Source organism: Tamandua tetradactyla, chromosome 9 (assembly GCF_023851605.1).
Source record: "Tamandua tetradactyla isolate mTamTet1 chromosome 9, mTamTet1.pri, whole genome shotgun sequence".
Taxonomy (NCBI): Eukaryota; Metazoa; Chordata; class Mammalia; order Pilosa; family Myrmecophagidae; genus Tamandua; species Tamandua tetradactyla.
In genome coordinates, this window is record NC_135335.1 from 113,549,136 (window position 1) to 113,563,662 (window position 14,527).

Below are 14,527 nucleotides of genomic sequence, written 5' to 3' on the forward strand. Positions count from 1 at the left end.
TAAAATTAGAACAACTGACATTAAAATAACAATATTAAATTTAAAGCAAATAATTAGAAGATAGGATTTAACAAATAAGTATAACTTCTGAATCATTTATTGATATTTCTTTTTAGTCTCCAGTGTCTTAGAGCAGCTGGAAGGAAAAACCTGCAATGGTGAAACTATATATAACCCACAGCATACTTGACATCTGTTCTAAAACTACTTGTTAAAATGTACTTAGAAACTTTTTTGTGTATATGTTACATTTCACAATAAATTTTTTTAAATAGCAAATAATTTGAATACTTAGTGCTGGTAAGAATGTGGAAGAACACTGGCAGGGAATTAATTTTCAAACTACCTTCAAAGAAGTTGCAACAATTTTGCAACCTGCATCAACAATTCTTCAATGTTTATGTCTTTAGGCTACTGAGTACATTTTCAAGGCGATATCCAAAATCTAGAATATCTGAAGTCCAGACGAAATCTGAGAAACATATTTGTTCACCTCAGCTTTCCAATATTGAAAATAAAATGGAAACAACCTCAATGATCATCAGCAGGATAAGAGTTAAGTAAATTATTCTATTCAACTGTTTGAAAATAACTCATACTGAGTGCTTGTCTGCCAGGCACAATGATAGGCGTCGGAAATACAAAAAAGAACAAGAGGTAATAATAGACTAATTGGTATTCATTTAAAAATGTTTATGAAGGATTTAAATAAAATGTTTATTATATACCTAGAAAGTAAAGCTGAGTCTAAAAAAATTATACTTACGTTAAAAAAAACAAAAAAATAGATTGACAGTGTTTGCCTCTAAGTGATAAGTTTATTTTCTCCTCCTTCACAGTTTTCTGAACTTTCAAATTTTTCTAAATAAAAAATGAATAAACTTTATACCTCTTCAGAGCTATTAATCAAAATGTTTAAGAACGGTAACACTGCCACAACAGTGCCAATTTACCTGTTGCAATAATAAACTGCATTACTTGGGTCCAATTCTATTGCCTGTGTATAGCATTCCACGGCAGCATTATAATTTTCTTCTTTCATGTGATTATTGCCTGAAACAAAGTAAGCAACATATATAGTTAAGGGCAATATACAGAAAAATATATTTGATGTCCAAAAGATAAATTTTAAAGACAGAAATTATAATACTACAAAGGGCAGCCACATGATTTTTTCAGTCACACTTTGGAGATAGATTTTATACTGTACTATATAGTTGCTCTTCCTTAGCCTTCAATGTGTTTAAATGATTTTAATAACAGTCTTAAAATATTAATCATGTATACGCTGTAAGATCCAGGCTCACCAAGTGAGTAAGTACAACAGTTATAACAATCTAAAGGTAAAACCCAGTCTCTTCTCACCTTCCTTATTTCACCTCTCTCTCCACTTTCACAGCTGCCCCACCCTATTCAGATGCAACCCCTTCCTCAATCACCAATCTCACTCTGGGCCGGATCCTCCTCTCACTCCTTACCTGCAAAAACATGTACCTAACTCAACAGCAAAAAGACAGCCAACCCAATTACAAAATGGGAAAAAGACTTGAACACACACCTCTCAGAAGAGGAAATACAAATGGCCAAAAGGCACATGAAGAGATGCTCAATGTCCCTGGCCATTAGAGAAATGCAAATCAAAACCACAATGAGATATCATCTCACACCCAACAGAATGGCCATTATCAACAAAACAGAAAATGACAAGTGCTGAAGAGGATGTGGAGAAAGAGGCACACTTATCCACTGTTGGTGGGAATGTCAAATGGTGCAACCACTGTGGAAGGCAGTTTGGCGGTTCCTCAAAAAGCTGAATATAGAATTGCCATACGACCCAGCAATACCATTGCTAGGTATCTACTCAAAGGACTTAAGGGCAAAGACACAAACGGACATTTGCACACCAATATTTATAGCAGCATTATTCACAATTGCAAAGAGATGGAAACAGCCAAAATGTCCATCAACAGACGAGTGGCTAAACAAACTGTGGTATATACACACAATGGAATATTATGCAGCTTTAAGACAGAACAAACTTATGAAGCATGTAATAACATGGATGGACCTAGAGAACATTATGCTGAGTGAGACTAGCCAAAAACTAAAGGACAAATACTGTATGGTCCCACTGATGTGAACCGACATTCGAGAATAAACTTGGAGTATGTCATTGGTAACAGAGACCATCAGGAGTTAGAAATAGGGTAAGATAATGGGTAATTGGAGATGAAGGGATACAGACTATGCAACAGGACTGGATACAAAAACTCAAAAATGGACAGCACAATACTACCTAATTGTAATGCAATTATGTTAAAACACTGAATGAAGCCGCATCTGAGCTATAGTTTTATTTTTGTTTTTTTTTGTTTTTTTATATATATATTTTTATTTTTTATTTTTATTTTTTATTTTTATTTTTTCTCTCTATTATCATTTTATTTCTTTTTCTGTTGTCTTGCTATTTCTTTTTCTAAATCGATGCAAATGTACTAAGAAATGATGATCATATATCTATGTGATGATATTAAGAATTACGGATTCTATATGTAGAATGGAATGATTTCTAAATGTTGTGTTAGTTAATTTTTTTTTTTAATTAATAGAAAAAAAAAATGTACCTACTGAATAACCACACCCTAAGAATTCTGCTGGAGGTAAGCTAGCAAACTGATTATGTTAAAATGATATTGGCAGACATTATTATTATTTTTTTGGGTGTATGGTCCAGGAATCAAACCTGAGTCTTCCTCAAGAAAGTTGAGTATTCTACCACTGAACCACCTGTAACCGTGATATTATTTTTGTGTGTTATACTTTCCAAAATTGGATTCTTTTAAAAGGAGGGTTTTTGGAGATTAATTTTTATGAAGAGAGAATTTCAGATACCATGGCTAGTATGCAATTCTATCTGGCAATAATTAAGCTAGGTTAAAAATTGGTCAGCAAAAAAAAAACGATTTCCTGTGGTTCTCTCTGGTATTTCATTAAACAGGAAAAAATGTCCTGCCCTCTTATATAAACCCATGTTTAAAATAGAAATTTACAGAATAAATTGGAATTAGGAGGAAGGATTTATATCACAATGGCCTCTATGATTCCATTCAGCTTTCTCTAAACTGAAAGTTCACCTATTAACCTTGTTTGTTAATAGATCATTAGCTATTTAATGGAGCAGGGTAGATGTCAGTCTGCAGGGAACGGGAACATGAGGATTAAAGAAAAAGTAGGTAGACAGAATCACCTAAAACTATACAGAAATTTCTGTAAATTAGCAATCAGAAATGGATATAAAGACAGACTGCTAATGCATACAGGATTTCTTTTTGGAGTGATGATAATGTTCCATAATTGACTGTGATGACAGCTGCACAACATTGTGAACATACTAAAAAATAATAAATTGCACACTTGAAAGGGATAAATTGTATGGTATGTGAATTATATCTCAATAAAGCTGGTAAGAAATGTTAAATAAGAATAATTTGGTTCTCTCTAAAAATAAATATTTATATATTTATATTTAGCCTTTAAGGAAGCTGAAAATGTAATGTGATTAAGCAGGAAGTTAACCACATTAGCCCAACTAGTTAAATAGATTTGCTTCTTCCATATAAAAGGTTTTAATTTTCTGGATCTACTGGGATTCTGTTGTTACTACTGGGCCTTTTTATCTTGGGGTAGCATTTATTATTACTACTACTATTATTAAAACCTTATTGCATATTCTTTAGTATAAACCACATTAAACGAATATATACTGTAATGTATAGATACACATTATAAAGATTATACAAATACATATTATAATATAAGCTATTGACAAAAAGCTTCAAATGACAAAATATTCAATATACAAAAATTCAGGACACAATGAAAAACATGTGAAGACAAACATAGCATTTGTACAGTATGTGAGATTTAATGGTGTTCTCCTATAAAGTTTCCTCCTTTAATTTTCACAACAACCCTATGAGAAACACTTACACTTCTGTCACCTGTCAAGGAATGACAGCAATAAATTCTTCTTGATTTGTACTGATCTTATTGCAGCACTTCAGAAGCAACGCATTACAAAATATTTTAAAGCAACCCTCCAGGAAGGTATTAGCTGTCCAGAAGCCCTGGTTAAGGAGTCAGATAAGCACAAGGTGCAGCCTGGGATAACCCTATGCTTATCTGTCATGATCATTTGCTTTTCAGACAACTAGCAAAACCTGCAAAAATGGCAATCACTCTTTTTTTTAATATCAGCCAAAGAATCTAATTTTAATTACCAAAATCCTAATAACAAAGCCTTCCACTGAATTACAACTTATATAAAGTTCAAGCCTTAAAAACATGAAAATTATTGGCAAATAAGTTTCATTAATTATTGTTTGCAGAGACAGGTGCTGAACATGCAGCCAGGCTTTTATTTTTCAACCCCGGTTTGCATCCCTTTTCACCTTCTGAAACTTTGGCTGCAAGACTTGAAATGACTTAGATAAAAGTAAAATGTGGATATGGAGAGCCACCACACACAACGGATTCGAAGGCTTAGAAGAAAAATAAATAAATAAATTTTAAAATACACCCTGCATTAATGGCAATCATTTCAACTTTAAGTGTAACATGTCTTAGATGTAACATGTCAGTGACAACAAAGGACTCTTACTTGCCTTTTGATTAAAGGCAAAAGCAGTATTACAACTCAATATGTCCCTGCTGCCACAGTAAGTCTCATCCTGCTCACTTTCTTTCTTTTTACTAACATTCATTATGTCAAAACAAACTCTACAGCGAATGCACTGTCCCAGTGTCCTGCCATACCAAGGGAATAAAAATGAGTAATAAAAATAAATTTTTAATTTAACATTTATTCATCATTATTACTAAAACTAAACTAAGAGAGCTGTAGAAGTAAAATGTCAGTAGAAATACATTACATCACTGAAAATTTCACAACAATCTTGGTGGGGAAAAAAATCAGATTAAATTGTTTCAGTTAGAAACTGACATATGTAAAATGTACTTATATTTGGATAATTTTAATCCAAATTTTTTGGGAAATATAGTAACTCACTGATAATGAGATCTAGTTGTTGCTTTATTTTGCAATGTAATTATATAAGTCATACTACAGTCTAAGTTTTTGAGGCATCAGGCTGATATATTTAAAAAGAAACAAAATATTGAAAACTAACACCAGTCTATTTGTTGAAAAGACAGCACTTTATAATGCAATCCTGAAGAGAGTCACACAATAGTAGAAATAAACACAAAATTACTGAAGACTGTGTTATTTAAATTAAAAAATTATCTATGTAAGTAAATCATGGTCTAACGGTACCATGGAATACTATGCTGCCATTAAAAATGGTTTTATAGTTGTATATTTATTGACCCAGAGAGATGACCAGGCCCAAGGAATAGAAGAAGCATAGTCTTTTCCATATCTACTTTTATAGACACTAAGATTATTTTTTTAACTCATCTGCCTTCCCCAGGGCATAAACTAAAGAAAAGGCCCAAAATGGCACTATGTACAGTTTTTGTACATAGCATATTCCTTAATAGCTCTCTGCCTATAGGATGAGGAATTTATTGACTCTCATACACTGCTAAAGACAAGGACTCTTCCCTACAGGTTTTTAGTACAAATCTTGTAGGCCTGACCTGTCTTTTCTCTATAGTTTAACATAATAGACATGATAGGAAAATTAAGTACAGATCCTCAACAATGAACAACAGTAGGACTTCGTTTCAGGTGACCATTATGTTCCAAGACCTTCGGGTAAATTGAAAATTGCGCATATTAAATAGTGAACCCAATTATTTAATACATATTTTTATCTGAATATACCTATGACATTTTTTATAAATAAAGCAAATATGCTCTCTAGGAACAATAAGTAAACAAAATTAACCAGAGAAATAGTGTTTAAAAATCTTAATTCTCTGTCTCTGCTTTTTTCATTGCCAATCGCATAAACCAGAATTTGTGTGTGTTACATTTATGAGGTCCTACCGTATTTGTTAAAGCCAAGAACGCTTCAACAACCAGCTGCCACAAAGTTTAATATTGCAGTAACCACCTAATCTGCTGGCTAATAAACACCTAAATCAAGGGCCATATTCATGCATCAATTTCAAAGGACCTCTTACAGATTGAACTGTGCCCCCACAAAGACAGGTTGAAGTACTAACCCCTCTGCACCACTGCAAATGGAATTAGGTAAATTAAAATGAGGTCCTATTTAAAAAAAAAGAGGTCCTATGGATGGCTGCTGATGGCAGTACATTGTGAATGTAACTGACACCCGTGAACTGTGTACTTGAAAATGGTTAAAAATGGGAAATGTTATGTTGTATATGTGTTACCACAATACATTTCTTTTCAAGTCATAATGGAGTAGGGTGAATCCTTAATCCAGTATGACTTATGTCCTTATAGAGACGGAGGTGACAAGGGAGCCAGAGGTTGATTTATCCACAAGCCGAGGCACACCAGGATTGCCAGCCACCACGAGAAGGCAGAAGAGAGCATGGAACAGATTCTTCCCTACAGACTTCGGAGGGAGCACAGATGCCCCAACACTTTACATTTCTGTGACTTTAAGATACCCAGTTTCTGCTATTTTTTTTTTCCTAAGCCTTAGAAAGCTAAGACAGAACTCAAAAGCACTAAATATACAAGAGTTAAAAATAATATCAAAAATTATTTTCCTCTCTTGGATTAAGTATAAAGAAATTGGGATCTGAGAGTAAACATAGCAAATAAAACAATCAGTTCTTAAGTTATTTATTTTGCAAGTTTTACCCACAACAGATTTGCTTCACTTGAAGCAAGCCACACCCATGTCATCTACAAGCCATTCTGTATTTCCAGGCTTCTTACCCATCATATTAATTTCTGTTTCATAAGTGCCAGATGGACTTATAACTATCCAGTCTAAGCATGTAAACCAGAATCATATTGACAGGGCTACTTTCTCCAGAGTTTCAGAAATCATTTATTAAAAAAAATAATTTTTCTATGAAATAGTTACCTTCATCTTTTAATTGGTCAGCTTTTCCCACATCTTCAGCCACTGAGTTTGAGAGGGACACAATATCATTCTGAAATTAAATAAAAATCAATGTACTAAAATTTATATTTTGACTAGTGCATCTCCTAATATAACTTATGTAGGTAGCTGGTTGAACAACGCAAGTACATGGAACCTTGGGTAGGACATTAAATTTTATTGGTTTGCCCAAAGTGATTTGACCAGTGAGTAGAAAAGTATTTGCAAAGTCCCCTTTGGGGAATGGTGAGACAGGGGAAAATTCAACCTCCCCAAGTTGAATTATTGATATTCTCACAAGCAGTGCAGACAACCGAGGCTATAGGCTGAGCCCCCAGTCTTGGGGTTTGTCCACATGAAACTTAACCCAACAAAGGACATATCACACTCACTTAAAATCATGCCTAAGAGTCACCCCCAAGAGAACCTCTTTTGTTGCTCAGATGTAGCCTCTGTCTCCAGCCAATACAACAAGCAAACTCATCACTCTCCCCCTCTCTACGTGGGACATGACTCCTAGGGGTGTGGACCTTCCTGGCAACGTGGGGCAGAAAACCTAGAATGAGCTGAGACTCAGCATCAAGGGATTGAGAAAAACCCTAGAATGAGCTGAGACCCAGCATCGAGGGATTGAGAAAACCTTCTGGACCAAAAAGGGGAACAGTGAAATGAGACAAAGTGTCAATGGCTGAGAGATTCCAAACAGAGTCGAGAGGTTATTCTGGAGGTTATTCTTACACATTAAGTAGATATCACTTTGTTAACCAAGATGTAATGGAGAGGCTGGAGCGAACTGCCTGAAAATGTAGAGCTGTGTTCCAGTAGCCATGTTTCTTGATGATGATTGTATAATGATATAGCTTTCACAATGTGACTGTGTGATTGTGAAAACCTTGTGTCTGATGCTTCTTTTATGTACCTTGTCAACAGACGAGTAGAACATACGGAATAAAAATAAATAATAGGGGGAAGAAATGTTAAAATAAATTCAGTTTGAAATGCTAGTGATCAATGAAACGGAGGGGTAAGGGGCATGGTATGCAAAATTCTTTTTTTCTTTTTCTGTTTTTGCTTTATTTTTCTGTTGTCTTTTTATTTCTTTTTCTAAATTGATGCAAATGTTCTAAGAAATGATCATGATGATGAATATGCAACTATGTGATGATATTGTGAATTACTCATTATAAACGTAGAGCAGAATGAGCATATATTAAGGATGTTTGCATTTCTTGTAATTTTTTTATTAATAAAAAACTATTCAAAAAAATCAATGTACTTCCAGTGAGCTACATAAAGAGTCATCCCAAAGAAATGCAAGTAAAATCATAATTATCCACACTATAATAAATAGTCTGTACTTCCATGTCATGAAAGTTAACACCTATATACTAGTGTTAGCAAGAAATAGGGGATAGTCCTCTCGTATATTTGAATTAGAAATCGAATATGTTGGATATTCTGGAGAACAAGAGGCAACTGTGAATCACTTTTCATTTGCTTCTCTTACGCTCAGCAATACCAGTTCATGAAAAAAAAAATCTGCAACAGGATACAAAGAATGTACAGAAGTACATTCAAGAAATTGTTCGTATTCCTGAAAATTTTCATATAAAATATTTAATATCCTAAGAGACAACTGAAGTGAAAATCACAGGTTACAAAAAAATGCATTTATATCATAATCCTATTATTTCCATATGTGCACAAACATACAAACCTCAGGCAAATAGGTTAAAAAAAAAAAAAAAGACTGGAAAAGTACACACCAAAGATTATAGTAATATTCAGAAATGGAATTTTCAGGATTTTTTAATATCTTGTCCAAATTTTATAAAACAATGAACATATATTATTTTTGTCTTAAGAAAAAGAATAGCATAAAATTCCTGTTTTTAGCACCTACTATCATCCTCAAACCTCTTCAGTATTAATAAGGTTCAAACCAAAGATGTCTGTAAAAACTAAATTGAAAATTCAGAAACACCTTTGGTGGTTCTGGGAATCCAACATATTTTTCCATTTTCGAAAGATATTTTTAAATTGCATTGCTTTTAAATCTGACTCTGAAGGTTATAAAAAATTATGAAGTCCACAGTTTTCAAAAAGTATAATTTATGGTCATTATCTATGTATTATATTTTAAAATAAAGCCACCATTTCTTTTGTCTAGACTAAAGTCTCAAAATTAATAGATCTAACATTGTACATTTATTTTCTTTGATACGCAAAAATATTTACAAATTCAAAATCATTAATAAAGCATATGAATCTTGCCCTCATTTCTAGAAAATCTCTCTCTAACCATTTTTTCTAAGCATAAAGTAATGGAATTTAAAAACTATACAAATGGGTGAGCAACGATGGCTAAATGGCAGAGTTCTCGCCTGCCACGCCAGGAGACCCAGGTTCGATTCCTGGTGCCTGCCCATGTAAAAAAAAAAAAAAAAAAAACCATAGAAACAAGCAAAACGGGACCATCTATAAGAAGAGGCCATCAATTAAAACTGACTATAGTTACTTAGTATGTCAGTTTAGTTTAGAGAAACATTACTGCCCTTCAGTACTGCTTTTAAGGGGTCTTTCTGTTTCGAACTTTCAACAAGCCCAGGCAGAGTTTATGTATCAAATTTTTATGGGTCAGAAAAATGGCATAATGAGAAAAAAACTAGACTACAATCCATTCCGTATCAATTACGTTAATGAAAGTGGTTTGTTTTACAACTTTGAAAGCTAATTGTCATATTCAGTGAATAAATTTGAGCAGCCTATGATACGGAGAAGAACATTATATAAAAAGGATGTATAAAGGGAATTCATGTAGTGTAAAAACTGAATTGGAGGGAAAAAAGAAAAAAAAGTATCCTAAAAAAATAAAATGGCCTATTTAACAACCAAGCATATTTGGTGAGAAAATACTTTATTAATTATAACAATCCTGATGTTATTTCAGACAAGTTTCAGACTTTCGTATACTTCTAATACACACATGTGTCATGAAGCTACATGAAGCTATAAAATAGGGCTACTAAAAGATTCTGAGACCACAAATTATGGTACTGCAGATATACTATCAAACCAGTTTTAAGAAACAATACTTCAACCAATTCTTAACTACTAAATGCCATCAGAGCAATGCAGGTGGAAAAAAGTTTTACTCAAATAAAGTGTAAAAGTCACTTTGAGCTTCATGGGAGGTAAGGAAAATTCTGATCTCTTCTGTAGTAGGTCAACAGCAGCTACAGCTAAAGAGTGAGCAAATCCGAAGGTAGTCTCAAGCACAGGCCTCCCAACACCTAAGAGTGAAGAAGGAAGCTTCAGCCATAACCATATCCAGCCAAGGAAACACGGTTCCCTTAGAAGTCACAAGATCAGAGAATGAAACAACCACACCACCTTAACTAAAGGGAAGAAAACGGGAACTCTCTGATGAGGAACACAGAGAACCATGCCTCCATCTCACTATATTATATAATGCCATCAGAATTCACCTGTTTGATCAATTAATGCATAACTGCATTATTATTTTTCTACACATAAACAGAGGAAGTAGTCTGGTACCAAATTAATGTCTTGACTGCAACTCTAAGAATCTCTTCTAACTAGTTCTAGAAACACAGCTTGGAGAATCTAGTCAAATGAGGTACTGTCAACAACGTCTATCAGAGACTGAAGTATACACTACACATTGCAGCTTCACTCCTGAATTCCTCATTCTATACTAAAGTTGAATACAGAGCTAGAATAGTAAAAAGGGGCGGGCCACCGTGGCTTAGCAGGCAGAGTTCTTGCCTGCCACGCTGGAGACCCAGGTTCGATTTCCAGAAAAAAAAAAAAGAAAGAATAATAAAAGGAATCTAACAGGGACTAAAATATAGTGGGAAAAAAAAAAACAAGGGCGGTCACCCTGGTAAACCTAAACTCACTAATCTTAAAAATTTTCAAAGAAAACCTTATGGTCTATGTTTCCCAAAATGGCTCAAATTCATAGATCATATAAACAGCACTTGGGAGCAGGGATCAACCAACCTTGGTTTTGCATATTGACCCTAATTCTCTCCGTGTTTTAAAGGGTCCTATTCACCACCAAATTTGATGAAACCTGCTTCAGAAATGAGCAGATTTCATCCACTAATTCCTGATGAAACTATGTCTGTACACTGTCTCTGAAGTCACAATTTTTGTTTTTAATCTGTGTTTCATGTTTTGGGGAAATGCCAATTCAGATGTTAGAAGTCTAAAAATACTCATATATTGCAAAGGTCTTAAAAATCTACTAAGACAAATTACATAAAGGAAGGCGAGAGGATGAGAATAGCTACTAATATGAAAAGCTAAAATACAATTATAAAGTCCTATTTTAGGTTCCTAATGGTTTCTACATGAAGTATCTAACACCCAGAAAGAAATTCATTCCCTTTATGCCTAACCTCTCAGCTAGGTAACACTCTAACATAAAATTGTAGTCATATTCAAATCAGGTATTACTGAGAAAACAGTGACAGCTTACCTTACAGAGGGTATTTGTGAATATTTCTGTCAAAGGCTGTGCCACTGCTAGATGTGTATCTTCTGAGGTGATCTTAAAAACCGTCTCCAAGCACTGAATTGCAACTTGAAATAAATTTTAATAGTGAAAAAAAAATTGCAACTTAAAAAGGAACTTAGGATTGCAATCTGTGGTAATTCAGCATTTAGGATCACAGAACATAAGGAAAACTAAACGTTCAGCTGCATACATATTTCTGTTTATAGACCAACTATGAAGGGAAGACAACTTGATTTCTTATTCCTCAACTAAAGAGAAATATTATCTGGAATATAATTTCTCAAAATACAAATTATGTCATATTCTTAGTGAAATCTACAGAAAGAGCAAGTCATTAACAACTCAATTCCCCCAAGAAAAACATGATCAATTACTAAAGTCCTAATGCCTTGAACAAAACTAAAAAAAAATTCTATTTTTAATGTGAGAAATAGAATTCTCAACCTTATTAAAAACAGTGAGAGAAACTTACTCATTAGCACATAGGAGGCACTAAATTTTAATCCTGGTACACTTAACTTGAAAACAGATTGGCTTTTAAAAATTCATTCATGCATGCAGATTACTGAGCACCTACTGTATGTAAGACACAGCTCTAATGTAGTAGGTATACAGCAGTAAACATAGCAAACAAAAATCTTTAACAGAAAGAGGCAGACAAAATAATTAAAATATATGGCATTTTAAGTGGTAACAAGTGCGTTTTCTGTATTTTCAGGATAAGAAAATAACTGATATGGCTATATGACAGACCTCCTGGAAAGACCTGGTGGGAGAGAAGCTAGAAACGAGTCTGGGATCAGACGACAAGTACCTCAACTGGCATTTTTTAAGGGAACTGGACTTCATGCTATGGGCAAAGGGAGAGCCATTAAAGAACTTAGTGAAGGAGAACAACATAACTGGATTTGTGCTAGAACTGAAAGTCTTCTAGTAATGCTGAGAATGGAGAACAGAAGTGAGAGAATAGAAGCAGAAAACTAGGTGGGGCCCCCAAAGTGACATAAACAGAGCCTGAACTAAGACAATAAAAGAGGAGAGAGCATACCTTATCCTCTCTACAAGGAGAGTTTCCTTGTTTGAGAAAAAATTTTCTTCTGGCGCAACAAAACGAGAATCTAGCCAAAATGTCCAGGGTACGTCCAGACAGTGCAGAATAGAGTCACCTCCATTTACTCATGAATTTTAAAAGGTATATTAGCTGTGGTCCTGAGAAAATAACTGTCATAAAAGAAATACTACTGGGGCGGGCCGCGGTGGCTCAGCGGGCAAAGTGCTTGCCTGCTATGCCGGAGGACCTCGGTTCGATTCCCGGCCCCAGCCCATGTAACAAAAACAAAAAAACAAATACAATAAAACAAGAAAATGTTTAAAAGATGTTTCCCTTTCTTCCTCCCTTCCTTCCTTCTATCCTTCCTTCCTTCTCTCTGTCTTTCCTTTAAAAAAAAAAAAGAAATACTACTACTTCCACTAGCCACAGAACAATTCTCCTTAGAAAAGCAACTATGAAACTAAGTTACAATCACAAAAAGTGCTTTTCAGAATGAAAAGAATCTTGTTTACCCATTCTTCATCCTCTCCATTCCTATTCTTGTCAAGCAGTTGTATTTGCACTTTTAATTATGGACCACAAGAAAATAGATTCTCCTTGCCATAAAGACAATTTTTTAAAACTGTGTATGTGTACGTGTATTTTTCTCCATTCTTGATTAACATCCTCTCTCCCTGATCATTTCCTTAACTGTGCCATGTAGTTTCTATGTGTCTCTATGACTGTACTTACTGCACTATATTGCATGTGCTTACATGTCTGTTTCCCATATTAGATGGTGTCTCCTTGAGGACTAAACCTACATTTTATTCATCTTTGACTCTTAACAGAGTCTGGCAAATAACAGACACTCCATAAATTTAATCAGCTGCCTTTGGAAGTAAAATTTTAATATAAGAGAAAACAGAATCAATCTGTTGAAGAGAGCATCCCTCCCCTCAAAAAACATTAACTCACAACTATGTAAAAAATGGATAGAACTCAACCAAGCCCTTAACCAAAAACTGGAGCACAGAACATCAGAGATAAATACAGATAGTTAGAAAGACCAAATGTGGCTCTGAGGGATTTTTATACCCTATCTTGTTGAGACAATCTGTTCCAGCTCCTTTATCATTGCTGCCATTAATCCTAGAACACAGATCTGGCATACATCAAGTCCAAATATCACTAAAGAAGGTGGTTACTTTGTTTTTTAAAAACACATTTCTGCTTTTTTGTTTGTTTTTTTAAAATTATTTATTTCTATTTTTAGGGGGTGCATGGAACATGAATTGAACCCAGGTCTCCTGTATGCACAATTCTGTTTTGATAAGCACAATGAATTGCCAAAATGTTTAGTGTGCAACACTAGCACATATTTAGAAAGACAAACATGATGATGTGGTGAACAAAGCCACCATAGCCTTGGAACTCATGACTATCTCATTATCATTAATCAGCCAAAAAAAACTAGATAATCTGACAGCAATAATTCAACTTATTTTTACCACAAGATTTTTAGTTATGAAATAGGAAAACAAAGTATTAACTTTGATTCTCCATTCAGAAGATTACACTCAGGATTAAGACATAAAAATCTAAAGTAATGCTGTATTTAATTATTGTTCCATTGTAACATCAAACAATAATTGTCTGGTACTGATAAAGAGAAAGAGAAATGAAGAACAGTATTCAGAAATACCATATCCCACTTGTATAATACTATTTTCAAAAGCTTTCATACGCAATACACCCACAATTCACTGATTCTGACTCTCTTCACAAACCTATCAGATGGGTAGGGGGCAGATATCACTACCTACAAGACTTAAAAACTAAGACACAGACTACCTAAGTGATGTGCCCAGGATCACTGAATTCACTTCATTGGTTCAA

General features: G+C 34.2%; 1 protein-coding gene across 16 annotated transcripts in view; it reads right to left on the reverse strand.

Annotated features, from left to right (window-relative positions):
• Nucleotides 1–14,527, reverse strand: part of SGTB (small glutamine rich tetratricopeptide repeat co-chaperone beta) — a 78,386-nt gene that overhangs the window by 58,298 nt on the left and 5,561 nt on the right. For 13 of the 16 annotated variants that reach the window (XR_013158021.1, XM_077117339.1, XM_077117338.1 and 10 more), the window contains exons 3-5: nucleotides 11,560–11,663; nucleotides 7,035–7,104; nucleotides 954–1,053 (exon numbers count right to left, since the gene is read on the reverse strand). Coding sequence is in view for 15 of the 16 variants with exons in the window: in XM_077117339.1 (XP_076973454.1) it covers nucleotides 954–1,053; nucleotides 7,035–7,104; nucleotides 11,560–11,663 (274 nt within the window). In the remaining variant the exon portion in view is untranslated. The remainder of the gene's footprint in view (nucleotides 1–953; nucleotides 1,054–7,034; nucleotides 7,105–11,559; nucleotides 11,664–14,527) is intronic. The other 3 variants (XM_077117343.1, XM_077117345.1, XM_077117346.1) reach the window with 3 other exon arrangements.